At 46.0% G+C, this 25,460-nt stretch overlaps 1 protein-coding gene across 3 annotated transcripts in view; it reads left to right on the top strand.

Moving 5' to 3' along the window:
- The window catches only part of MAPKBP1 (mitogen-activated protein kinase binding protein 1), a 97,579-nt gene continuing 72,119 nt past the window's right edge, over positions 1–25,460 (top strand). For 2 of the 3 annotated variants that reach the window (XM_021401658.1, XM_021401661.1), the window contains exons 1-2: positions 1–109; positions 819–1,148. In XM_021401658.1, the coding sequence (XP_021257333.1) occupies positions 1,032–1,148 (117 nt within the window). In that variant the 5' untranslated portion in view covers positions 1–109; positions 819–1,031. The remainder of the gene's footprint in view (positions 110–818; positions 1,149–25,460) is intronic. The other variant, XM_021401660.1, reaches the window with a different exon arrangement.

Here is a 25,460-nt window from a genome sequence, read left to right on the forward strand (position 1 = left end):
GAGGGCGGCTCGCACGGCGGCCCCTCCTCGGGGAGGCCGGCTGCATGGGCAGGCGCTGCGGGGCACCGTGGTCGCCGGCCTCGCCGGCAGAGCGGCTCCCGGGCACCAGGTAGGCGAAGCTGCGGCCGTGGGACGGGGGGCGCGGAGCGGGGCTCGGGGTCGCGCTGGTTGGAGGCTCCGCCGTCCCTCCGCTCGCTCCTTCTCTGTCGTCCCCCCGCCCCCATTTTGCGCGGAAGCCGGGAGGGTGAAGTGCCTCAGGCTTTGCCTCAGTCTCTCCGGCCGGCTCCGGGGGTGTGCAGAGGGGAGGGTTTTGGCCGGAGCTCCGCGCTCCTTAGCAGCAGCAGTTCCTCGAGCTCCTCCGTAAGCGGGGCAGCGGGGATGGGGGCTGTCGCGTACCTTTTATTATCAGGTATCGCCCGTTCCGCGTGCATACCTAAGGCAGAGCTCAATTGGTGGGAGTTAAAAACTCCCTCGCGTTTATTCTCTGTGCTTAATAACCGAGTGCGGCATTGTGCTGCTGGGCTGCAGAGCCCGAGGTGGAGCCAACGTATCTCCAGCAAAAGCAAGGGGCTGATGGACAGACCCCATAGCAACTGATAACGATGTGCAGGGAGGGCAATATCTTAGGTCTGCTGATTTGAATTGGTTTAAATCTGTTAATTGACAGTAAAAGAGGGATAATCTTTTGTGAAAGCCTCTGAGAAGGGATAATTCTGCACCCATCCTCATTATTAAACCTTGCATTTGGCATTCCTTGCAGATAATGAAGCTTAAAAATTATTGCAGATATGTTATTGACCCCTGAGTACATCTTTCAGTTTAGGTTACTGCTGATTTGATCCTCTGGAATCTGCAGAAGGTCAGCCAGCTGCTGCGAATGGCAGAGTAACAGGAGTGGAGCTCCGGAGCAGGATTGCTGAGAGATGTGTGAACACGCATAAGCACAGCTGAGCTGTGTGTTCCTGTCTCAGACCTGGGCTTGTTCCCCAGGTGCAGTTTGTGTGGGGTGTAATACCTCCTGATACCTGGAGATGATGTCGGTTGAAGGGTCTACAATAACAAGTCGGATCAAAAACCTCCTTCGCTCTCCCTCCATTAAGCTGAGAAGAAGCAAGCCTGGGAACAAGCGTGAAGATATAGGCAGTAAGGTGAGTGCTACGTGGTGCTGCCAGCTTGTTTTAACTTTGTTGCCTACAGTCCTAGTCCCCCATGAAAATACCTCTTTGGGAGATTTGGGGTGACAAGAAAATCACACAGAACATCTGATACGTGGTTATAGTCTGTCTTTTAGTTGGGATCTTTAGCCAGGGTCTGAAAGGGTCTGTTCATGTTGGATGTGACTGAAGTACCCAGTCTGAAATCATGCTGTATTGAAAAGCTTTTGGGGTTTCCCTCATTCTAGCATGTGGAGTTGTTATGGATGACTGGCAGGAGGAACGTAATGCTGTCTCTTCCTCCATGTTCCCAACTGCTACCTGGTGTTACAGGCAACTAACAGTACACAGAGACCTGTTTTTCCATGTAAGCAATGGCTCTTAGCCCCACAAAGGCATGTTCTGTGAGCACCTGGGGAAGGGTGGGATGCTCTGAAAGATGGAAAATGTGATTTGTGTCTCTGAAGTGTCTGTTCAGATGGAGTTTGCATTCTTCCATCATGAATGAGCTTTCTTCCATCTTCCTTCTCTGTGTGGTTCAGACTAAGCTCTCCCTTCTCTAGGGGACACTTTGTTTGAGGTGTAGTTGATCCTATCTGAAAAATTTGTGTTTCCGCTTGGTGTTGCAGAGGATGCCTGACAGACAGTCAGTCTTTGGGAACTGACTGGTGTCATGAGGAGAGGAGGATGACTTCTCTCCAGCTGTGGGCAGGAGTTGGGTGGCATTTCCTTGTGCTGACAGCAGGCATGTCTGAGTCAGGGCACCTGGTTTTGTCCTTGCCACTGATTCACTTGTAACCCTGGGCAAATCACCCAGCGCTTGCTGTGTCTCCATAAATAGAAAGGTTAATCCCTCCTCCCTCGTGAAGACCCAGTAATAAATAAGAAATGCTTGTAATACATGAATGCAAAGTGCATTCATTTGTCTCAGAACAGTAGTGCTTGGGAAGTTAGCTGCTGGAGTAAGGAATGTATGTAAAACTGCAGGAGGAAGAAAACTCTTTTAAATGGCCTGTCCCAGCATGAAACGCTGGTCTCGAAGCTCTGCTTCTGATTGGAGGTTCCCAGAGATGGGTCTTTTTTTTTACCGAAGAACATAATGCTCCTCTCTTGCCACAAAAGAGAAAAACCTGCTCAGCTTCCTCAGAGCTGTCTAGAGGAGAGTCCTTGGTGCTTGTGCCTGGCCTCAGTGTGTGTGTGTGCATGCATGCACTGCATGTAATGCAGCCTGGGTGCTGTCAGTGAAACCTGCTTTCTGCCTGTTGCTGAAGAACAGATAGTTGACCTGTACCGTGGGAATAGCCAGAAGCCGCCATACCGCTGTGTACAGGGGCTCTGGGCTCCAGCTCTGTGAAAAGGAGCTGAATTCAGCCTGCTCAGTTTCAGAACTGGGCCTGCTGTTGTTAATCCCAGGCCTTCTCTGGTACCTCTTTTTTTTTTTTTAAATTTTTTTTTTTAGTTCTGCCTTGCACATACATTTTTGAAGAGCTCCGTTTTATCCCTTGTGGAGTCAGGGCTGTCTGAATCCCTGGGGACATGGTGGATTAATTCCACACCATGAAATTAGGGTTTAAGGGCTGGGTTTTGTGTCTTACTAGTGAGAGCAGTTAATCAGTGAGGGAGTTGGCTGGTAAAAGCAGTTCCTCATGATGAGGTGTTAGGTGCTGGTGTTGGTTTCTCAACACGGTCTGCTCTGAATTTCTCTCAATGACTTTGTCTGCCTTCCTCAGATGGGCAAGGCAAACAGGAGTGGGCCCTTTACCAAAGATCCAGCAGTGGAGCTTTCTTCCCTTTTTGAAATCTGTGGAGATGTTGCCTCTGCCATGCATGTGCTCCTCTGCTTTCCAAGGTGAGGAGGAGTTCTCCTTTTCTGAAATAGCACTCGAAGATCCTGTTGGTCTGCAGTTCAGAACGAGTGTAAATCCTCGGGACTGGAATTTGATCCTTACACACATTGCTCCTGAGGGATCTTTGCTGACCTGCAGAAAGAGCTTCTCCTGCTGTTTTTGTTTCTTGGACTCTTCGACTGCTCTGAGAGGTGTGTGTCACATGAATGAGGTGAACCTGGCAGTATGAAAGAGTCTATGAAATACACAGCTTTGGTTGGTCATCTCTGCTTAATGCTCCTTTGGTTATATGGGATGAAGCAGGACTGTTGCCTTAGATTAATGCATGAAAGGTGATACTTCGTATGTGGGGATGTAGGCGAAGAGCAAGCTCTCTTCCCCTCTGTGGTTCTGAGTATTTCGGAGTCTTTTTGCAACTAGTCACTCACTTTAAGTTGGATAAACATCCCCAGCGGCACTGCCTTGACATCTGTGAGCTGTAATTTTTTTTTTTTTTTTTTGCTTTCCTTTTCTCTTCTTATTCCTCAGTTTGTTATAAGCGTCCCTGCTCTTTCCTAAATAACCCTTGGGCTGTGTGAGTGCTGTCAGGCTGTCTCTGTGGTTAGGGACAAACCCCTTGGGCAGCTGGTCCTGCTGAAGAGAAGCTCTGTGGAATTTGGCTCCTTTCAACGAAGCAGACGTGTACTGCTGGGCTGGAAGGGGCAGGCTGTGGGAGCCTGGCTCTGCAGAGATCTGTTTGTTCATTGCTGTGGAAGGGGGAGTGTGGGTAAGTACAGATATTTTGGACGAGGGCTGTGCAGGACATGCGATGTGTTACTTGGGAACTATACAAGAGAGAACTTGTTTTGTGACTTTTATTAGGACTTTCCTTGCCTGTAATTAATGCATGGCTCTTCGAGGAGATCTCTACAGGAGTGAAACTAAGGAACTTGCAAATAATCGTGGATATTTTAAAAATATAACAAGGGAAAGGAACAGGAGCTCCCTAAGTAAAGCTTGTTGACAGATTGGATGCAGTGGTTAGTTTTCTACTGCTTTTTGAAAACAACTTCTGTTTTGTGGGAATCTCAATTTCTGTTGCCATGTGACTAGCTCTGTGTTTAGACTTTTCTTTGTGACTTTGGATGTGTTAATCCATTTTTCCTGTCCTCCCCAGACCTCCTTTATTTATGTCGAAACAATACAGGCTTAGAGTACAGTGACTTACCTCTTGACCTGCTGAGTGTTGGGATTGCAGTGTATTAGCATGGAGTCTGGAAGCTAAAATTTCCTCACTGAAGTTGGTTGGCTTGTGTTCAATTTCTAGAGGATTACTAGCCCTACCAGAAACCCAGCTATGCATCTGGTCACCATGCTTGTGATTCCAGTAGAGACAGAGAGTTAAAAACTGGGAACTGAGTGCCTTTGCTCATGCTGCATGGAGGGCAGTGGTAGGACAGTAGGGAAGCAGGGCAGACTTGAGCCATCTCCTGTTGCTAAAATGCCCCGGTTGCTGTGAGCAACCTGCAACTTGGCAACAGAAATCTCTGCTTACAGTAGTGTACCTGAGCAGGTACAGTTCCTGGAGGGAACATTCATATTGCTAAGCTCTGCTCTAGTAAATATAAGCATCTCTTTTTTTTTTTTAAGGTATGTACGGGGAGGTGGGGTCCTTAATCAAACCAGATTGTGTCAATGTGAAAACAAATTGTTACAAAATCTGCTTACAGGCTTCACCTTGAAAGAGTAAGCCAGAGAGTCAAAGAGACACGCTTCAAATTTGCAGCATATTTCTTTGATCTGTCCTGCTTTTTTCTAAGCTAGAAATATTTCAAGTTGCAAGTTTAGAGTAATGCTTTGAGTAAAACCTGAAATTTCCCAGCAGGAGGTTTCCAGCACAGGGGCTGTTGTACTGTGGTTTCCCCTTCATCAAATGTCATGCAAACATGTGCAGCTGGAACACACTTGTTCCTGCTGCGTGGTGCTGGGTTGGACTGGGTGGCTGCAAAACCTTTGTGAGAGCTTTTGTTCTGAAAATGAGCCCTGTGCTACTTCTAGAGGCATGGGGCTTCCTGTCCTCTGGTGAGGAGAGGTCTGTTCCTATTGCCAGCCTGTGGTTTCCTACTGGTTTGTTGGCACCTCCCTGGTCATGGGAGGGGGAAAAACGTCAATGTGTGTCTCTGTGTCCTACCTGTGAGCAGGCTGGGCATAGGCACAGATTCATGAGGAAAGCAGTTCTGTGGCAGCTTGACAGCCCATTCCCAACGCAGTTCTCCAGCTCCTTAGTTCTCCTGAGAAGCTGCAGGGTTTGGCTGGGACCACAAGCTATCCTGGACACAAGGAATTAGAGTAATACTTCTGGCCTGCCTGTAGCTTCCTGCCTTCAGTGCCCAATCCTTTTTATGTGAAAATGCTACAGCTTTCAAGATGAATCAGTTCAGGCTGCTACTACTGGTCTTAACTGGATCAGCTGAGAGTTGCTGAGCCTGAGCTGGAATGGAACCAAAACACACAAAAGTTCAAATCAGCGGTATGTATGCTTCAAAAATCATCACCTCTTATTAAATTGTTGAAGGTGCAGCTGAGGCTTGTTGCAGAGTACAGTTCTTTTTAAGTTTTTTGTGAACAACACAGTTTCACCTCAGCAAAGCCTGCTGGTTTCCTCACGGGCAGTGTTTTCCAGCTTTGGGACCAATGGAGCCAGTGGCACAGCGGAGGGGATGCTTCTAGCACAGGTCTGGCCTACTGCTGCTGTGCCTGATCTGCTTCAGTATCCATGAGTGTCCCTAGCTGATAGCTGGGGATCTCTGTACAGCTGTGCACAGCTCAACCTAAATGCACCAAATTGCTTCAACAGCTTAGGGGCTACCATCCGGAGATAGAAGGGATTTCATGTCTGTCTCTACTCAGGCTTATAACAGTGCCTCTTAAAGCAGAAGATGAAGGCTAATTAGCCTATCCATGGCTAGACCTGTTCTTCACCGTCTGTGGATGATGTTAGTGGAGCAATCGAGAGTGTTGAAGCTCAGGGGCTAAATCCTTTCCTAATGAACTGCTCTGGTCCCTTCTGTTTCATCCTCAAGTACGTGGTGCTCAAGATGACCTTGTGTTTGTTAACAATTACATGCAGAGGTTTTCCAGGCTACATATGTGCATGTTACACCCTGTCTTGAGATTACAGGGCCGCTAGACTCGGTCTCCTGGCCTGAATTGGAGTGTACAGTGAGCGCTGAATGTGGTTTGTAGCCATGAGGTCTGTCAAAGCCAAAGCTCTTCTGCTGTTAGATAGCAGCACCAATCGTCTCTTGTTCTTGTGGACAGATATAGCTTTGGCTTTGTACCCTGCAATTGTGTCCATGAACCACTGTGATCATTCCTGCCAAACCTGAGACAGGATTGCAGGGAAGATCCTGCCCTTCTGTCCACCCCTACATAACATGCTGTCTTTACCATGAAGGACAGCAGGAAGACCCACACAGGGGGGTGGGAGTGATGATTTGCTAACAGCTGAGGTGCAGCTAGTGTAAGTAACACAAATCAGGTCACTTGCTGAGAGGGTTTACATGATTATTGCATCCCCTGGGTGGTCACATGCTGCTTGCCTGGGTGGCCTCTCAAAGCTGCTGAGGTCTTGAATTGCACGTTGTTCTTCGTCTCCCTCTGATGAGCTGGGTATTCTGAGAAGGCACGTGGGACTTAGAAATCTAACCTGGCTGCAGAGACCCGTAAGCAGGTTTTATTCTGTCCCTGCTGTGCTGGATAAGCCATGCGCATACAGATTGACAACCCCCTTTTGCTTGAGGCCGTTCTTCTGCAGCGGGCTGATGCACGTGTCTTGCCAAAGGCCTGGCCGGAGTAGTAGGAGGGCAGAACTCAGGGCTGGTCAGCAGTGCTGCAGGTGGTGTATTTGCTGCTTGCTGGTCAGAGCAGTTCTTCACCATAGTGTGCTGGGGGCTGTGGAGAAAATCATCCATGGACACAGTGGGAAGAGACCTCTTCCATGGTGCACCGGCTGTTTTGCCGTCTGTGCTTGGAGGGTATGCATCTGTGGTGCATACCCTCCAAGCCTGGTTTGTTTGCAAAAACAGTTGAAATGATGGTTGGGAGGCAGGCCAAGCAGGACCACTGTTTGTTTTTGTCTCATAAAGGGTCTGCAGATACCTTTGAAATGGCACAGACTCAAATGAGATAGAATGTATATTTGTTACATTTGTTTGGTGGAAAGCAGGGCCTCACCTCCATTTCCAGCTGAGGCACTGGCACTCAGCATTTTGTTGGCTTGGCTGAGCTTGCATCCTTTTGATCAGGTCCTGGGGAGAAGTTGCTTGGTGAGCCTTGGAACAGATTTCTCTCTGAGACTGAAAGCAAATACCATCCTATCTGGTCTTTGGCTTGTTTTACAGTAGTCTCTTGTTTTGGTGTTTGGGGCAGGGAGTGGTGCTTACATGGCGCTCAAACGGCGCTTAGCAGAATGGGCCCTGATATTAGTGCTGAGTGATCCCAGCTAAGATCTGAATTATTCACTAGCGCCAAGCCCAGTCTCAGTCACTTTAGGCTTCTGATTCTGTCTGCTGTACCTCTTCCCCCACACAGCTGGGTGCTTATGAGGGTCCCTGTGGGGGTTCAGCAGAGTTGTGGTGTGCTGTGCTCTGGATTCCATCTCCTCATGTGGGCTGCTCCCTGTGCCTGAAACCCCACAACTCTGTTGAGGCTGTGCCCACTGAAGAGTAGCTCCTGCAGTTCAGAAAACCTCCCACTATTTCCATTCCTTTCATGGCACTCGTTTGCCTAGCCCTGAGTGTGTCCATGTCTTGCGCTGAAAAATACAGCTGAGGCCTGTTGCTGTTGTGACCAGTGGTAGATCTGTGCCATGTAAGCAGTCTTCAAAAATATTAGTAGACAAAGGTGAGTCACTGTGTTTGAATGACCGTAGGCTACAGGAACATCCCATCTTTACCTTGCTTCAGTGAGCACTGGACAGATGTGATGAAGTAGACCCAACCCAAAGCAGTTTTAGGTTTTTAAAAAAATAAAATGCCCCCTCCATTTTATTTTTTTAAAGGGAGAAGGGGGAGGAAAGAATGCTTTTCCTACCCAGCCATGGCTCCTAACTCCCACAGGAAATCTGAAGCAGAACTAGAAATTGAATCTTGATCCTCTGAGGCCAAATCTCAGCCTTAGCCACGAACCCCAGCCTCTTGGAGAATACCGGGGATGTTTCTCACTTCTCCCACTTGAGGCCTGAGTGTTCATTTAGGGTTATTTGCTTAAAAGTCCCCAAACAATGCTGTCGGAAATGCTGATTTGGTTCTGTTGTCATTAATGATTTCAGTAGCTCTACTGATGATTCCTTTCCAACAAGGCACAAGCAGATTAAGAGCTGTATGAATTAGAGCTGCGGAAACCCAAGTAAGCCTTGTAATTTTGCTAACATCCCAGGAGACCAGGTTAGTTACTGTGTTGCTAGTTACTGTGGAGAAACTAAGATTGAAAATAGTGCTATAGAAAAGTGTATGAACTGCTGGTGTATTTAGTGTTTCCAAGCCAGCGGCAATAAAAGCCAGTCCTGCTTGCTCTGCAAAATACAGTATTAAGATTCACAATTGTTCAAGAAGTCTAAGTTGAGTTAACAACTACTATGAAATTTCTTACCCGCTGGAATTTGAAAAGTGATATTCCTTCATTTCAGTTGCTACCCCTATAGTGATGGTCCTTTAATTTCTGCCCCTCCCAAACACTTTGCATAGTTAGGCTGAAGCTTCCCCCATCATGGATCCAGAGAGACTCATTTCCCCGGGAGAAAGCAGCTTACTGTGGGTTGAATTTGTAACAGAGTCTTAGCATTAACGAATGCCTTGAGAGCACATAGATGGAGTTTCTGAAAGACAGAGAATGACTTTATGGCAGTGTCGATGGATTCAATGGTACAGATTTGTAAAGCTCTGCTCCTGCTTTCTCTTCCAAGTAGGCACAGCGAAACACAGTTCTGCCTGCTCACAATCCCTTCTCTGCTGCCAGGCAGGCACAGCGCAGGGAGGTGGTGGGTGAAGTGCAGTGAAGTGCTAGTGAAGTCTCCTGTGCTCAAGTGTTAGACTTTGAGCTCTCCCGAGGGCTCTGAAATTTGGTGCTTACCTTTTGAGTAGCACAGAAGGGGCCCTATGTCTTTGAAGTCCTGTTTGTACTAGAGGTGCTTTCATTTGAAGAAAAACAAACAAAAAAACCCCATTGCTCAACCCATGACTTTGTTCCTAAGGAGCTTGAGTTCCTTGTATGGTCCATAATACAATCTAGGTGCAGAGGTTGCAGGCTGTCCCTCAAAGAAACGGGCAATACCAGCCAAGGAGCTGCATTTTGCCAGTTGAGTTGCATCAGTATTAGTGTCTTTGCTGCAAGACCTTTGTCTGGGCTAAGAGTGATGTTTTTCACGCTGCTACCCGCTGTTTCCATGCTGCTGAAATGCATCGAGGCAGCCCAGCCTTGGAGCAGAGCTGTGCAGTTCTGTGATGCAGCTCGCGGTTTTGGGCTCTGTGCAATTCGGACTGCCTCTGTGTCATTTTCCCCTCAATGTAAAACAGACAGGATACTTATCCACTTACTGCAAAGTGTCTCAGCACCCACGGGTTTATGACAGCTGTGTAAACTCCTTGCATTTGGCGCATCTCCCAGTTTTGCACTAGATACAGCGGTCCCAAGTGCGGTTTTGCGCCTCCCGGAGGTGCCCGGATCGCCCCCGCCGTAACCCGCACCTGCCGCAGGGCCCAGCGCGGAGCTCCCGGCCCGCAAAGCTTCGTTGCAACGCGACCGCGGGCAGAGCGGCCGGGGGCGGGGCCTGCTGCCGCCCGTTGCCGTGGAGACGCAGCCAGCCAATGCGCGGAGGGAGGCGTGGCAATTGCGCCATGGCTCCGCCTTCCCACGCGGGTTTTGGCGCGCCACGTACCTGGCCAACGCGGACTTGGGGTTTGCGTGGGGACTGTGCTATATGTCCGTGCCCTTGATGAGCCTGGCAGCAGGTGGTTTGAACTCAAGTTTGGGAAAAAGCAGCAAGCCCAGCCGCCAGTCCGGACAAACCCTACATAATGTGCTGAGAGTCCCTGTCAGGATCAGGCAGTGATCCTGGGTGGCAGCAGCTCTGGTGTCCTAGGTTTCAAGCTGACTAGCAAGGCTGGAGGAGACCACCAGTTTGCACTGGGTAATAATGCTGGCCTTGCTGGCAGGTGATGTTGTTGAATGAGGCGTAGTGTGCAGGTTCCAGCTCTGCATCTCTGCCAAGAGAAATGAATCGCATTTGTCACTTTGGGAAAACTTGCCTCTGTTGCGAAACAAGAGGGTTTTACAGGGCACCCAAAACCTGAGGAGCTCCTGAGGTAACCAGGAGTGGGGAAATACTGCTGAATGAGAGTCCTGGGAAGAGTACTTGTTGCAAGAAAGTATGTAATTTTGCTGCCAGTACTTTCCAGAGGTTTAAAGCAATTGGGAATACTCATCACCTACTGCCTGGAGGTTTGTTGGCAAGCAACGCAAACTCTCTTGGTGTCTCCTCCGGCCTGAGGTGGCGGAGCTGCCGGCCTGCCCTAGCCACAGCCCTTGGAGGCAAGAGGAGTGTGCCAGCAGAGCCAGGACTTGGAGCAGGGGGTCTGTCCCAGGTAGTGGGGAAGGGAGCTGGGGGTCTTCAGCTTGCTTGAGGGGATTGTTGGAACTGAGAGGCTCTCATGGGAAGCAGTGGTGGAGCTATAGCTCATCAGTGATCAACATAAGCTGCGGAAGTGGTTCAGGCAGAAGGAAGGGCTTAGAAGCAAAATCTGTTATGAAACGTCAAAGCGGTCATTTACCTTGCAGGGGAGGGGTGTTGCCTCTGGCAAGTGAAGGGATTGCTGTGGCCACCTCTCTGGCAGAGGGATTTACTTCCATGCCCGCCTGCCTGCCTGGGTTCTAACCCAAGCCCTGCCCTTCTGCTGTCCAGGGTGATTTAATTTGGATTCCTTTCCTCGTATCCCCAGAAAGAAAAGTACTGTAAACAGCTGCCAAGCAGGATTTTGTGTTGTAGAGGATATTTAAATGCTGGGGCCTGGTTGGATGATAGTATGAATATGTTTCTATTTTTCTACATGCGTGTGTGTTTAATAGGAGGAGCATACTCTCTTCTGTTTGAGCGTATGCTACTTAATGTGCCTGTTAGTCCAGTAATTTACCCCCTCCCTCTATAGAGAGACACTGGTGTTGTGTTACAGCAATAACAATATGCATAGAGTCTTGCACAACTCTGTGTAATGTTTTTACAGTGATGATGACCTTGAAGGTTTAAAAAAAAAAAAGCATGTGCTTAATTGTGTGTGAGGCAGCGTTGAGTGGTTCCACTTCACCCAATGGATGAAAAGATAAGTGCCTCTGTGGTGGATGGCAAGATCAGTGTCCATGTATGATGATTCATCTCGTGCACATGAGATGTTTGCATGCCTTATATGTATATTATGCGGTTGTCTTTATGCTGTTGTTTTCACCATCTCGGCAGCACTTTGTCTGCTAATCCATATTCCTATGTCACATTGCTAGCAAGTTCTGTGGAGTTTGCAACAGAGAGACTCTTTCATTGTATTCCATCCACTGAGTGAGCAGTTAACCAGAGAAATTCTGCGCTGTTCCGTCTTCCCCCTGTACCCCCATCATCGTCCCCAGAATATGGAAATGGTTTTCCCTTTCCTCCCTGGTCAGAGGCTTCCAGATAGAGCCTCCTGTGATCCAGGTGAGATGCTGGCCTGATGTGCTCAGGAAGGCTCTTCCTTGAAGTTATGCACGGGATTATGGAAAAATAGGGCTGGGTTGTTTTTAGCCAGGGGCAAAATAGATGTGCTCCTGTCTCTGGAGAGCCTGAGATGTTGGTCCCTGACTTTTCCACATCACATAAATAGGAATGAAGAGCCTTTTTAGGTATTTTTGAACTGCTGGTTATGCTTTCCTCCACTTTAGAGTCCGGTCACGTTGGATTCTGTCCTAAGGAAAGGCAAGAGGATTTTTCTTATTTTTTGGTGGGATCAGCATCCTATGGGTTTGTACCAGGCACCTCCTTCACCTACATGGAGCTGGCTCCATGGCTCCTGTGCCCTGCCCTTGTTTCAGGCCCTGAGTTTGTGGTGTTTGGGCTCAAGTCAGACTTGTTAATATGTGGTGGCACTGCAAGTGTATTCAGTCCAAGCAGGGTTTACAAATAGCACTGTACAAAGCTGACTATTGTCCAGACCATAAGTTCATAAGATTACTTTGAAATGCAAGAGGACCCTGGCAGATGCTCTGTGTATTGCATGTCTGCCCTTACTCTGTCACACACCCTGGTCACTTCTGCGTGGTCTCTTGGCAGTCAGACACTATATCTTGATATGATAGGAGCTTGCTATTAACTTACAGCTATAAATCTGTTGGGACCACAGTGGAAGTCTGTCAGTGCTGTGCAGGTGGCGAGTGGCTCGATTCGCTTTTTGCTGGATAATACATATTTTTTAATTTTATATCTCTGGCACAGCTTTACAGCTGTACCAGGGATATAAAATTATAAATTATAAATATTATAATTATAAATTATAAATTATAAAATATAAACAGCTCTACCGTGGTAGAGCCTCTTTGGTCACAGTGGAACAGCCAAGCTGACAGTGTTTATGGGACATTCTTTCCAATTGCTGTGGTCTAAACACATGTACACCAGCATTGAGTTACTTCTGCCTGGAAATAAGCCATAGAGCTATATATAAATTGTACTGGAACCATTGCAGTAATGTTGTCGGTATAAATATAAGAAAGGGGTAGCACCAGGGCTTCCCTTCCGTAGAGCTGGCTCAGGAGGAATTCCCTGTGCCCCATAAGCAGTTAAAAAGGTGGTGGAAGGTGGCTGAAAGCAGTAACACGATGTTGTATGGCCAGGCTTCGGGGAAGAGTATGAAACACAAAGTACTTGGATATAAAGCACTGGGTTCTTCTGTGGTGATTGCTCAGTTCTTTTCTCTTGTGGTGGAACACCTGTGAGAAATCCCATAGAGTTCAGTTTGTGGTGACCTAAGCCACAGGTTTGTTCTGTGACTCCAAAAAGACTGCTCCATTTTCTTTAACTCTTTCTGGCTGGCATTTCCCTGCTTTTGCTACTAGAGAAGTCTGGGCACTTTGCCCTGGTCATCATGTTGTGACGATGTTTTGAAGTGATGTTGATGTGTGGCGGGGATTCTCAGGTGCATGGGGATGTTGCTGTCAGCTTCTGAATCTTGTGAAGTTTTACTGCTCGGGACTTTCCCTAGACAGTGTCTGTAAACAAACTGCCTTCTCCAGTTTATAAGTACCCGATTGATTCTATGTACAAAATTGGTTAGTAGAAGTCTTTGCTTGGTCAGCATGTCCTGATATCTGTGGTGTTTTCTGTTAGTAATAGATTTTTATCTTGCCCCAAAGAAATGCAGGAAGTGACCACTGTAGAAATAGCAAAATGTGCTGATTAAGTGGTTTTGGCCTTTGCTCATGGCTGGTGTTATTTCCATCTTTAAACTATGGGTGCTTGTTTGTCTTGGCTAACTTGTAAACAGATCCTTCCAGAATCACAGAATGGCTTTTAGGTTGGACGGGACCTTAAAGACCTTCCAGTTCCAACCCCCTGCTGTGGGCAGGATTGCCACCCACCAGATCAGGCTGCCCAGGGTCCCAGCCGACCTGGCTTTGAACACCTTCCAGGGATGGGGCACCCACAGCTCCCTGGGCAGCTGTGCCAGTGCCTCACCGCCCTCTGAGTGAAAAATTTCTTCCTAACGTCTAGCCTAAATCTCTCCTCTTTTAGTTTAAAGCCATTCCTCCTTGTCCTATCACTGTAAAAAGTCTTTTTAAGTGCTTTATTGTAGTTATCAAGCCTGTGATGATCTAAGGAGATAAGAGACACAAAATTTACAGGTAGAAGTGAAGTCTTTTCTTAAAACATCTGTTACAGAAGAAGCAAAATTGTGCACACAGACACGTTTTTAGGGTGTAGTGCTCCATGAACAAGTTTAGAATCAATTCATATGGGTGTGTTACAGGGTGATTTTAGTCAAATGAAGAGCCTCATTTCATCCTGCCCCTCTTTTCTGGCCAGTGATGGGGATTGCAGCCTGGCGTTGTACAGAATAAAGCTGGTCTCCAGCTGTAGCCTAGCTTCCTAGTTGCAGTACATGCAGCAAGAAATGGGTGGAAGCTGTGCAGAAGCTTTTTTTTTTTTTTTTTTAATTTTGCTGGAGGATGTGAAACAGTTTGAGCAGGGTTTAGGTAGGCTAAGTTGTTCAGTACAAATGGCAGCGAATGGGGATGTTTTTAGTTTAAGCATCACTTTGCTGTTCAGTCTTACTGCCTGTCCTGCAAGTGCTCATCTGATTCTTATTATCCTTGGACAGACATGCTTAAGACCAGTAGTTCACGTATTTCTGAACTACATGTGTCGCTCAGTTACTTCTTGCGAAGATGGACTCTGCTAAATGTTTCTGGGTAGGTCAATGCATCTAAAACTTTTGACTGGAAAGATGAGAATCGAGAATAATGACTTTTTGCTAAGAGTGAAGGTCCGGTATCTCTCTCTTTTTTTTTTTTTTTTTCACGTTCTGCTTTTGGCAGCAGAAAATTTTGCTAAGAATTAAACATATAATACCAGAAGTACTTAGTGAAGTGTTGAAGAAAGAGCAGTTGGTTGTGTGCCTGGATCTGTGGCTTTCTGAATTTCTTGACAAATGCTGTAAAGAAATGGTGGTATGTTTAATGTTCTGTTTTCTCTGAGTACGGCAGGAGCTCTTAGATGGCAACACAAACAGAGAGGGTTTTAAGCCTGTGAATGAAATTGCTTCCTCCGAGTGTGCTTTTACTTCCTCAGTTCTCACGTTTGACAATTCTACCAGTTACCCGTGCTCCTGAACCTCAAGTATAGAAGAAAGGAGACCTGCTTTGCCAGCGTTATGTCTTGTGTTTCCAGGTTTTCTGCACTAAGATAGCAGTCTGCACCCTTTTCCTTTTTGTTAGGTTACCTTTAACTCCTCAAACAAGCGAGCTTGTGTTGGACTGCTGTGCCTCTCACGTACAGAGTTTGTTTCGTTCAGAAAGGAAACTGAAGAGGCGCTTGGGGAAAATCACAAGCAGTAGTGTTTTAAGGACAAAGAATGTAGAGAAGGTGAAGTGTTCTGAACAAATGATTTAATGTATTTGTTTAGGATTGCTTTGTAGCTTTCTTGGTAACTTTTTCTCTCAGTGCAGAGAGGATAGGATGATGTTTCTTGCTGCTGAATTGCATGGGGAGTTATTCAGATCTTTAGGGTGCTGGGTCTAGTCCATGAAATCTGCAACAAATTCTTATTTTTGGGGAAAGACTAAACCACATTCTGCATCTGAGGTGGGTGAATACAGAGCGACGGCTCTCTCCTGTAGCTGCAGCGTGCATCTTTGAAGCAGAATGCTGGCCCTGTGGTGGTGCTCTGAGGACAAAAATGGATATGCGAGTTCCATCAGTGTGGTGCTCCTCTGCAGCTGTGCCTGAGCAGCTTCCCAGAGTGGTTGGGTATTGGGTTTGTAAACAGTCTTTCTAATGCTTGTGAAATACATGCAGAACCAAGTGGGCCAAACAGTGAAACAAGGTTCCCGCTGTATCTTCTGCTCATTTTTACATCAGCAGTCTCTCTCAGTTATTCTTGGGGCCTTTTTGGTTCCTCTGACTTCAGTGCTGGGGCACCTCAGCAGAGTACCTAGGAGCATGCAAGGGTTGTTGAGGAAACAGTGGAAGTCAGTGCTTGAGCAGTTTCCTGCCATTTGTTTTCTTGGTCTTTGGCCCTTGTTCATATGTATTCCTCCTCCTGGAGGACGCTGTCTCCTTTCTGGCGAACAGGAGAAATCTCTTGGGTGCTTGGTAGGCATGTTGGCTGGCAGATGTGAAGTGCTGCTTAATTCTAGTGTGCATAAAGGGCTGCTGATGATAAAGGCTCTCTGTAAGAAGCTTATTTCTCAGGGCAGAGGGCAGGGAATGGAGGAAGGGATTGTAGAGAGCCAGGCAGTGAGTGGTAGCTCGGGGTAGGGAGGGAGCTGGGTGGCTGCATCTTTATATCCCGATTGGTGTGGGAGAAAAATGATCTCATATGTTCCTTTGATTCATATTTAAGCATTCTTTTACATTTTTGTCCCTAGCCTCAAGCAGGAGTGAGGTGGTCTGAGCTGCTGGAATTTGGGAGGGAGTAGAGGCTATTCCCAGCTCTGCCACTTGTTTGTTACACAATGATTATCAAGACATTTCACCTCAGTGTGTGTGTGGTTTTTTTTTTTTCATCCAGTCTTCTTATATCTGGTTATAGATTGCAAGCTGTGTGAGAGTACGTGTTGCTGTGAACACAGGAGACCTTCCTGTTCATTGCAACTTCTCGCAAGTAATGTGAAACAAACAATAAACAGTCCAGAATGCGTTTAGGGAGAGATTAAACGCTAATCTCTTTACGACCTGCCTCTTTCCATGTGAATGTTGTCTGTATGATAAATGCTGTGTACTCTTGTTGTATTTATTCCAACCTTAGCATCTTTTAAATTGCTGATGTGAGAGTTTTTCTTTTCTTTTTATTTTTTTAATGTAATTTAAATCGGCTTACAGCAAAACCATTTTCTAATCTCCTGAGGATGTAAGAATTTACTTTCCCCCACAGTGTCATGGCAATCTTAAGGCAATGCATGCGTGGGAGGACAAGGTGCCCAGCCCTGCACAAGTTCTGGTGTTGAGGAAAGAGCTGCCAGGTGCTGCGAGGCGAGCCCTGACCTCCCATGGAAGACAGGGATATCTGCTCTCTGTAAGGTACTGGAGCATAGAACACTCAGGCTTTTGTCTACAGAGACTCTCTTTAACTCTTTCCCAGAGACTTCAGTATGCTGCTTAGAGCTATCCTCTTCTCTGAAAGACCTGACAAGTTGCCCTTGTACCAGTGAGCGCTGGACAAGATTTAGAATAATGGTTCAGAAGTGACAGTTGATGACTACTGAGGCAGAACTGCTGTGTAAATCAGTGTTGAAGGATAAAAATCAATTGATTCGGCATGGGGTATTATGAGTGAATGAAGAAATCACAAATGAATTATGAGTGTCACCTCAGACAAGCTGATTAAGATGCTTTCCTTCACCCTATATAGCTCTGTCATGCATGTTCCTCCTCTTGTAGGAACAAGCTCTACCACCAAGTTCTTCCCCACATCCCTGCAGACTTGGACAAACAGTACACCGATCCTTTTAAACCAAAAATAAATGCCAGTGAAAAGAAACAGAGGAAACCAGGGACAGAAATCTCAGTGTGGTGCTTTACCGAAGTAGCTTTCCTGTTCTGATTTCCCTCTGCAGGGTTAACTGTGAAGAGGGCTCTTGGAGCCCTCCCTTTCAGTGTGTCTGCCCCGTGTCCATGTTTAGTTTGAATGTATGTGTTGTTTATAGAGTTCAGCACAGAGTGATTTAGGACTGAGCTCCTCACCACGGCGATATCAGTGTTGGAAACACTGTGTTACGGCCCATGTGTTTAACCTCCCTGGAGTTGGGAGCTATGCGAAGCTGCCATGGTTCCCTTGGAGCGGGTGCCTGTCTTGCAGTGAAGCTGCGGACTTTTAACTCCTGGCTGTTTGTGTTTAGGAGCAGCCCAGCTCTGGGCTGAAGCTCTGGGGAGGGACTATGGCAGGGCCGTGGTGGGAGAAATCCTGCCAGCCCTTGCCTGCATCCCTGTTTGGCTGTTTTCTTTGCTCTCGCCTCTTGCCAGTGCTAAACCCTGTGTGAAACAGAGGGGAAAATGACTATGGAGAGAGCCTTTCCTATCTGAGAAGTGATGATTAACGGTGATAAACAGTGACCCTTTCATTTGGAGAACTGTTTGCTCCTGCTTGATTTCAAACCCTTATATGAGTAACTGAAATGCTGCCCAAGGGAGCTGTAGTAATTTATTTTTTATTTATTTTTTTTTCACATTTTCCTCTTACTGAAGCACTTGCTTTGTCTATATTCAGGTTCTGTGCCTGGATTTGGAGAAGGCTAACATATAACACTGGCACAAAGTTATCCTACTTCTTTTGATCTCCACTGCTGGGACAGATTGATGGGGGACCATTGCAAGTCTTCACCTGTACTTAATCCTCTTACAGAAATTTCTCCCTGCTAGGGAAGGTGAAGTGGGTCCTTTTTCTACAGTGAAGAAAGAATCTCTGGACAAATTGACTATGTGGGAGGCAGAAGTCCCCCCTGAATAAAGTCCGGTATGTCACCTGCTCTCTTTGCTGTATGAAAAAGTAGTGCACTTTTACAAATTGGAAAAATCTGTTCCATGTGAAGAAGTGATCCTGCACAAGTCCAGGTCCCGAAAACTTGGAATATGGCTTCTTTGAAGGCTGCCCACACAGGGAGTATTTCTATTTCCTAGAGGGTTTGCCTGCTGGTTGGAGAAGGTCAGACTGACTCCACGTGTATACACTTAGTCTAAAATAAGTCAGGATTGACTCTTTATGTGCCAGCAAACCTGCAGCCTGTTTGATATTTTTTTCTTTTTTAAAAATAATCATCACAATCTTCTCTTGTGTTAACAAAAAATTCCCCACTCTGAAGTCAAAATAGCATAATCATAATGTTGACAAAGGTGGACAATTTGCACACATACTCCACCCCTTATCTCTTCACACATTTATATCTCTGAAGCCTGGATATTCTGAAGCTTTTGTGTAATGCCATGGAAGTTTGAGTTGGGCAGCTTTTATGGTTAAGATGATGGCTGAATAGGGGAAGGTGCTGCTTTGCCATGGCTGTAGCCTGGATTGACTATGTTACATGGGCGTTTCCTCACCCTGCAATATTTTGGAAGAAATTGGACCTTGGTGTGGGCATGGCAGTGGGAAGAGCAAATCCAGGGATAGAAACAAAATAATTAATGGTAACTAGGTCATGCTGTAGAAACTGGTAGAAAATCAACTCTCTGTGTATCCTCTTTTGCAGGCCACAGGGACACTTGCACATGTGCTCTCTTGCTATGGCTGCTGCTAGGGGTGCTTTTAATAGTGTTCCTCCCACTTCCCCAGGGCCATGCATCGGCATTTATGACCTCCCCAGGCCTGCCTTATTCCAGGTGCACAAAGAAGAAGGCAGAGTGCAGATTCAGCACGTAGCCTCTGACAGCTGGGGCTGCCGGGTCAGGAATGCAGTTTTGACAGCTGGAATTGGACTGAAAGCAGCCAGCATGGAGGGGAGGCCAGGAGGGGCGAGCAGGCAAGAGAAGGGGTGTGGCGAGATGGACACACACACGCGCACACACACTGTGTTCGGGCACATGTAAGGAGATGGCTTGCAGGGACCCTGCATTGCTTTTGTTCTCTTTTTTTCTACCTCTGTCCACATTTCATTCCCTGTTCTCTCAGCTGCCTGGATGATTTTTAAGAAATATGCATTCACAACCATTGTAGTGACACCAGGTAGAGCCATTAGAACTGAGGGTCGGCATTTCCATGAGTAACCCAGCCCATACCACCTCCACTTCTACGCAGGTTCACAAATGTAATATTTCATGTAACTCAATGATTTGAATCCTTAGGACAAGTCAGTTTCTACCAACTACTCTTAGGCCAAGGTGTGTCAGTTGTGATGTGTGTTGTGGAAAATCATTCCCTGCTGTTCTTTAGGTGACTACTTGAGAAATGAAAATTACTTAACAATGGCTACTGCTCGTTGAAAATAATGATATTCTGGTCAGGTTTTTGGTTTTTTAATTAGTTAAAATATGAAGGCTCATTCAGTGGCCTGATGTAGCTCTGAATCCTTTACCCCATGAATGCTGCTTCAAATTGAGCATAGGCTGGAAGTACATTGAAATGTCGCATCAGGTCTGTGCTGTGTGGATTGCATTTGATGATATTGGGATGGTTCCTGGAGGGTGACTTAGGCCACTGGTATAAGCTTGCAATGGTAGCTATGAGCAAGGCTTGTGGGACTTGCTGCAAGAGACATGTAGACTGGTCTTTCAAGGCAGAGGCGTTTTGAACTGGTCGTGTGTTGGAGCTTGCCTTACTATTGCTTTTGCAGGTGGAATATTATAAGTCTCCAGGCTTGTTAAGGCAGCACCCAGTGCTAGCAAAGAGTACTGAGGGACAGAAGGCTCAGGCTGGAGAGGACAGGAAAAAAAAAGCTTTTCATTTTTTTCAATAAAAAAAAAAGTGCATATTCAGGCAAATAAGGGAAAGTCTTGGGTAGGTGAGGGGCAGAAACCAGCAGTGGAGCTGGATGTATTTATTGTTTGCCTGCTCATGTAAGACAACCCCTACAGTAAATTCCATCTACCCTTTCTCAACCCTCTCTGTGTCAGGCCAAACCCAAAAACTCCAGCTCCCAGAAAACAAACAGACAGAGGAACCTGGGCCCAAGCCAGACCTTTGCGTGTCAAGCTCAAGTACAAAATGAATATTTCACAGCTGTGTTATAAAGCCCTGAAATGAAGGCTTTACGGTGGAAATGCTGACAGCCCCTTAAGTAGAACAGTATACTGTAATTAATGTTCTGTGTTTAATGTGTCAAACAAAACACAGCAGAGCTAAATGTAAAACTTCAAACCTTTGTTTTTCTACAGCAGTAATAGGAGATCAGACAGTGTGTTCAGACAGTAGATTAGAGCCCACAACGTGTGTGCTGGTCCCTGGAAGCTAAACGTGCTTATTTTTTTGTAGTGGGGCTCAGGGGCTGCAGGAGAGATGTATGAACAGGGCCAGCTGTGAGATTTGGCATTCTGTATCAAATTTCTCTTATGTAAGAAATAGATAGCTATTTCTTAGATGCTGACAATGTACAGCTACAATGCATTTTCACGTATCACATGCTGGAGTGCAGAGATAGAACTTTGCTGTGTTGGAGCATGGAAAATACATTGGCCAGTGTGCAGCATTGCTGAACATTTTGGGAACACAATATAGGGAGTCGGATGTGAAAATCACCATGCTGTTGTGAAATTTAGGCCTGATTTTGGAGTTCTCTGTGTTGGTGTATTGCCGTGGCTGAAGAATAATGGGATCTCAAATCTGGCCCTAAAAGTAATTATCTCGAGTAAAAAGAACAGGTAGTTATCACCTTGCTTGAGGAGCAGCTAGATAACTGATTACTTGATGGCCACTGTGTTATGCTGAGGAAGGCTTTCCAAAAGAATCCTCATATTCATATCTCAGGGATTTCTGTGTATAGCACTTCCTCAGAAACCCATACTTTTGCATATACATTATTAATAGACCCACACTCAGTTGGGAGAGGGATGAGCACAGGCACATTATGCAGTGGATAAGAGATGAACTCTGATGGATGTTGTCTTTTCATGCTGAGTATGTGCTGTTAGTTAATTAAGTGGATTTGAAGTTAACTGTGTTACACAAAGGCCCACAGGAGGGCTTTTAAAATAGATCCTGTCTGTGTGTGGACATTTATTGAAGTAGCCATTCTGGAGTGTAATGGAATAATTGTACTGCAAGAACTCCCTTTGAGGATGCTCTTGTTCATGAATAATTGCTCACAGAGGCACCGATGGAAAAGGTGGAGTTGAAACCACACCGTTGATTCAAGAATAGGATTTCCATTTCCACAGGAGAGCAAAGAGAAGAGAATGGGGGTTACATTTCCAAGCAGGTAGTGGCTGGAGTTCTTATCTGTGACTTTGTGGAGCTAGATGATCTCTTGGCTGTTGTCTGTAAATGATTTAGGTATCAAAAAGGCAGATCAAGTGTAAAGTATTTATGGGAGAAAAAAACTGAGCACAAACCAGAAGGCCCTATTGTTCTGCTCTGTAAACAGTTATTGTGCTCACAGCTTGAAAGCTGTGTGTAGTCTGGGTGTTTCCTCTTCCATTTTAGGAAGGATATAGTGGGCCTCAAAAGAGGTTCACAGAAGGGTGTCAGAACTGATCAAAGATACAAAGCGGTGTTCAGGAGAACCACTGAGTAAGAGGAGATTCTTCTACTTGGAAGACAGATGACTCTGGTGTGATAGCATAGCTCCTTGAAAGTCACGCGTGACCTGAAGATGGTAGATGGTGATTGACTGTTCAGTCTCTCTTCCAGCTCAAGAGATAGGGGGCATCAAATAACATTAATAGGAGTCAAATTTAAGGCAGGCAATAAGAGATGGTTCTTCTCGCAATGTGTAACACAGTGGTGAAGTTCCTTGCCAAAAGATGTTGTGAGTACTGGGGTTTTAAAGGCACAGTTGTTAAGTTCATGGTAGAGAACTCTGCTGAAATAGGTTAAACAGAATTATTTTGAGTGGGAGACAGCAGATGAGACTCAGATTTGCTTTTCCTGCTCTAAAAATGTCTCCACAAAGTCTGGATCAGATGCATCTACTCGCTGGACATGGTTTTCCTAGGCTGTAATCCCTTGGCTAATGCTGTTGCCACTTGGTATAGGGCTGCCAGCAAGTCCACCACTTTTCCCTCCTCCGTGGCTTTTTTGGGCATTGGAGAGTTGCAGGTATCCTCTCAAATAAGTTGTGTTTCTTTATTTCTGTATTTAAATAAATTCTGTTTGCAGAGAACGATGACTTTTTGCACTTTGAGAGTGCAGGTAGTATTAGAAGGCAAGAAGTGAAGTGATTGAGTCAAAAAAACTCTTAAATTTGCTGAGAGCGTATGACTGTGTGGAAGAGGGGCTGAAAAACTACTGAAGTCCTTCTCAGTGTTTTGCTTCTGGCCTGGGAGAGTGGTGGGATAACAGCGTCATACAGCCTACAGGTGAAACACTGTGAGGGATACCTGGTGCTAAAAATGTTTTTCTCTTGAAAAGCTTATTTTCATACCTTCATTTAAGGTGTCTCCAGGCTGCAGAAATCTGCAAGCAGGCATAGAAAAGCAGTGGCAAGCTGGCATCAGGAGCAAAACAGCATCACCGTAGGGAGAGAGCTTGAGAGCTGCAGATCGGGCAGTAGTGTCACTGGCTGGCTTGCCTTCCTTGGCATCCATTTTTTTAAGGAATTTATTACTGTGCTCCATGGGCGTTTTTCGAAGAGTAACTTGAGGCCTGCTAGTACTCTCTTAAGACCATCTGGCCTAGGTGCACTGGCCAGATCTGTGGCTTTACATGTAGATGGTCCCAAAGGGATGCAAACTATGGGGAAGAGGATAGTGTTTGCAGGGAGGCGAAGAGCGGGATGGGGGATGTTGAGCTGATCCTGAAGGATTTCTGTATTGTTTTTTTGACACGTGGAAACAATTGCTCGTGGTTTGTCTTTCAACTTCCCCAAAACAGCAGAAAGAACTGAAATGAGTAAGAAACTCACTCTGAGAGCCAGGAGCAGCTGGTCAAATGCCTTCTTTCCTGAAAAGACAGGCAAAGCTATCTGGGGCTAATTTAAACCAGCCTTTCAGAAAGGATTATCAAACGTCAGCAGGAAAGCGAAGGCAGCATGGCTTTGTCACACAGGTGTGGGCTCACCCTTGAACTTTTTGGGACCATGCCAGACGTGCCCTTTAAGTTCCAGTGGGGATTGCACTGCAGCAAGATTTCTTCCACTCTACTGCAAGGCCTGGCTATATTGAATACCTTTTGGTAGTTGCAGTTCAAGACTCTGCTGATCTGATCTTACCAGGTACAGGGAGTGTGGGAGCTTCCTGATGATCTTGGGATCTGAAATGAGAGGAATAGGGTGACCTACTTAAGCGCTGAAATTTCTTTACCCATCTTGTGCAACTCTGAGCAGCTAAATTTAGATTTGTGCGTAAAATGGATGGATATCAGGACTTGCAAGACAAGCGTTCACACCTGAAGTTCTGTTTTCTATTTTTGGTGACTGTGAGTGTGCCTTGAACCTCCAAATTTGAAAAAAGTTGATGTTAAAGAAATGGAGATTAGGTGGTTAATAGATAGGTAATTACAGTGCAAAATGAGCTCCAGAAGCGTATTGTGTGTGATTCCATTTGATAGCACTTGCAAATCATGTTGAGAACCATGACTGAAAAGCCAAATACTATTAATAGGAGCCTCAGGATGAAGTAACAAATGTGGACAGCCAGCCTCCTTTCTGGGCCTTTAATTTAGGGGCACAAAATTACAGGTTTTGTCTTGCAATTCTTTCCTGGCTTGGGCGAGGGATGTGAGGTGGCCTGTTTATTGGATGTGATGACCTGAGCAAGCAAGGACACGTCTAATGATTGTGGGAAACAAATTGGGCCAGTGTGGGAGCTATTATTGGTAACAAACCCACCGGTTTCCCAGGTCTGCAGTGGGACTCTCCAGTGCTGTGGTTAGCTCAGATCAGAGTTGGAAAGAGAACAGGGAATTCTTTTGCGACTAGGATATGCTGAAGTACCACCTGGGTGACTTACAAATGGCAGTGTCTATGTGGAATTGGGAAACTGAGTTTGCTACGTGACAAAGTGAATTCCTACCTTATTTTGCCTGAACTTTAAAAGTGGCATAATGTCAGACCTGTCTTGACATACTTGCCCTTGGATAGCAAATCTTTGTGAGATTTGGAAATAAATGGTGGTGTGCTCCTGCCCCAATTAACTGTACTGATCATTTATTTTATCTGCCAAGTTGAGAGAAATCCAGTTTATGCTGCGTTGCTGTCTTTTCTTTTTTCCCCTGAAGTTTGTTTATTCTTCTGCGTTTTGTGACAAGTGATTGACTGTCTTGAGCCTTTATGTCACCTACGCTGGAGGTTGATCATGGAGATAAAGCTGTGGTGCCTTCTGGGCAGGAAGGTGGGAGTGGAGCTCACAAGTTTCACAAGGCCCAATTTTAAATGTGTTTATCCTCCTTTTAGAGACAAGTTGTTTTTAACACATAAGGATTATTACTACACATGCAGAGGTGTTGTAAGAATGTCCATTTGAATGAGGCTGATAGAGTTGTCTTTCAGACTCTTACACAGGGCAAGTTTTAAAGTTGAGCCTAGGAGCACAAGAGGGAGAATCTTTTTCAGAAAGTTAATTGTGGATCTCTTGATGCAGGTATCCATTTCTGCGGCAATAGATCTACCAACATCTGCAGTATTATCTTGGTGGTGGTTGTCTTTTTTTAATGGGACTAGGGGTCTTTTGGAGGCCAGAAGATGTTCACTGGTCATTGAAAATTGGACGTGAAGACAGAGCTATTCCTTTTGTATCAAGCTGAGTGTTGGGCTTGTGAGAAAGGTAGACTTTCCACCTCCTCTTATAACTACAAGTACAGTTTGTTGGCAGAGCAGCCTGGGGCCTCTCAGACCCTAGAGCAAGAGAGGAAGCTGGAGAAAGCACAATGTGCTGCTGGTGATGGGGTGATAGTGCCAAGATGAATGAGTTAGTGCTCTTGTTCAGTTTCTCACGCTCCTAAGAACTAGGAGGGAGTGGATTTTTTCCATAATGCCATGTTCAGGGGGGATTTTGGTAGTACAGCTGGACAGATCTAGTAGCCAGTAAAAGGGGCCAGTTCTTCTTTTCCCTCTCTTTGAGCTCCCTGTGGCTTCCCTAGGTTGGCGATCAGAGAACAAAACC

This window comes from Numida meleagris, chromosome 6, assembly GCF_002078875.1.
Source record: "Numida meleagris isolate 19003 breed g44 Domestic line chromosome 6, NumMel1.0, whole genome shotgun sequence".
Classification (NCBI taxonomy): Eukaryota; Metazoa; Chordata; class Aves; order Galliformes; family Numididae; genus Numida; species Numida meleagris.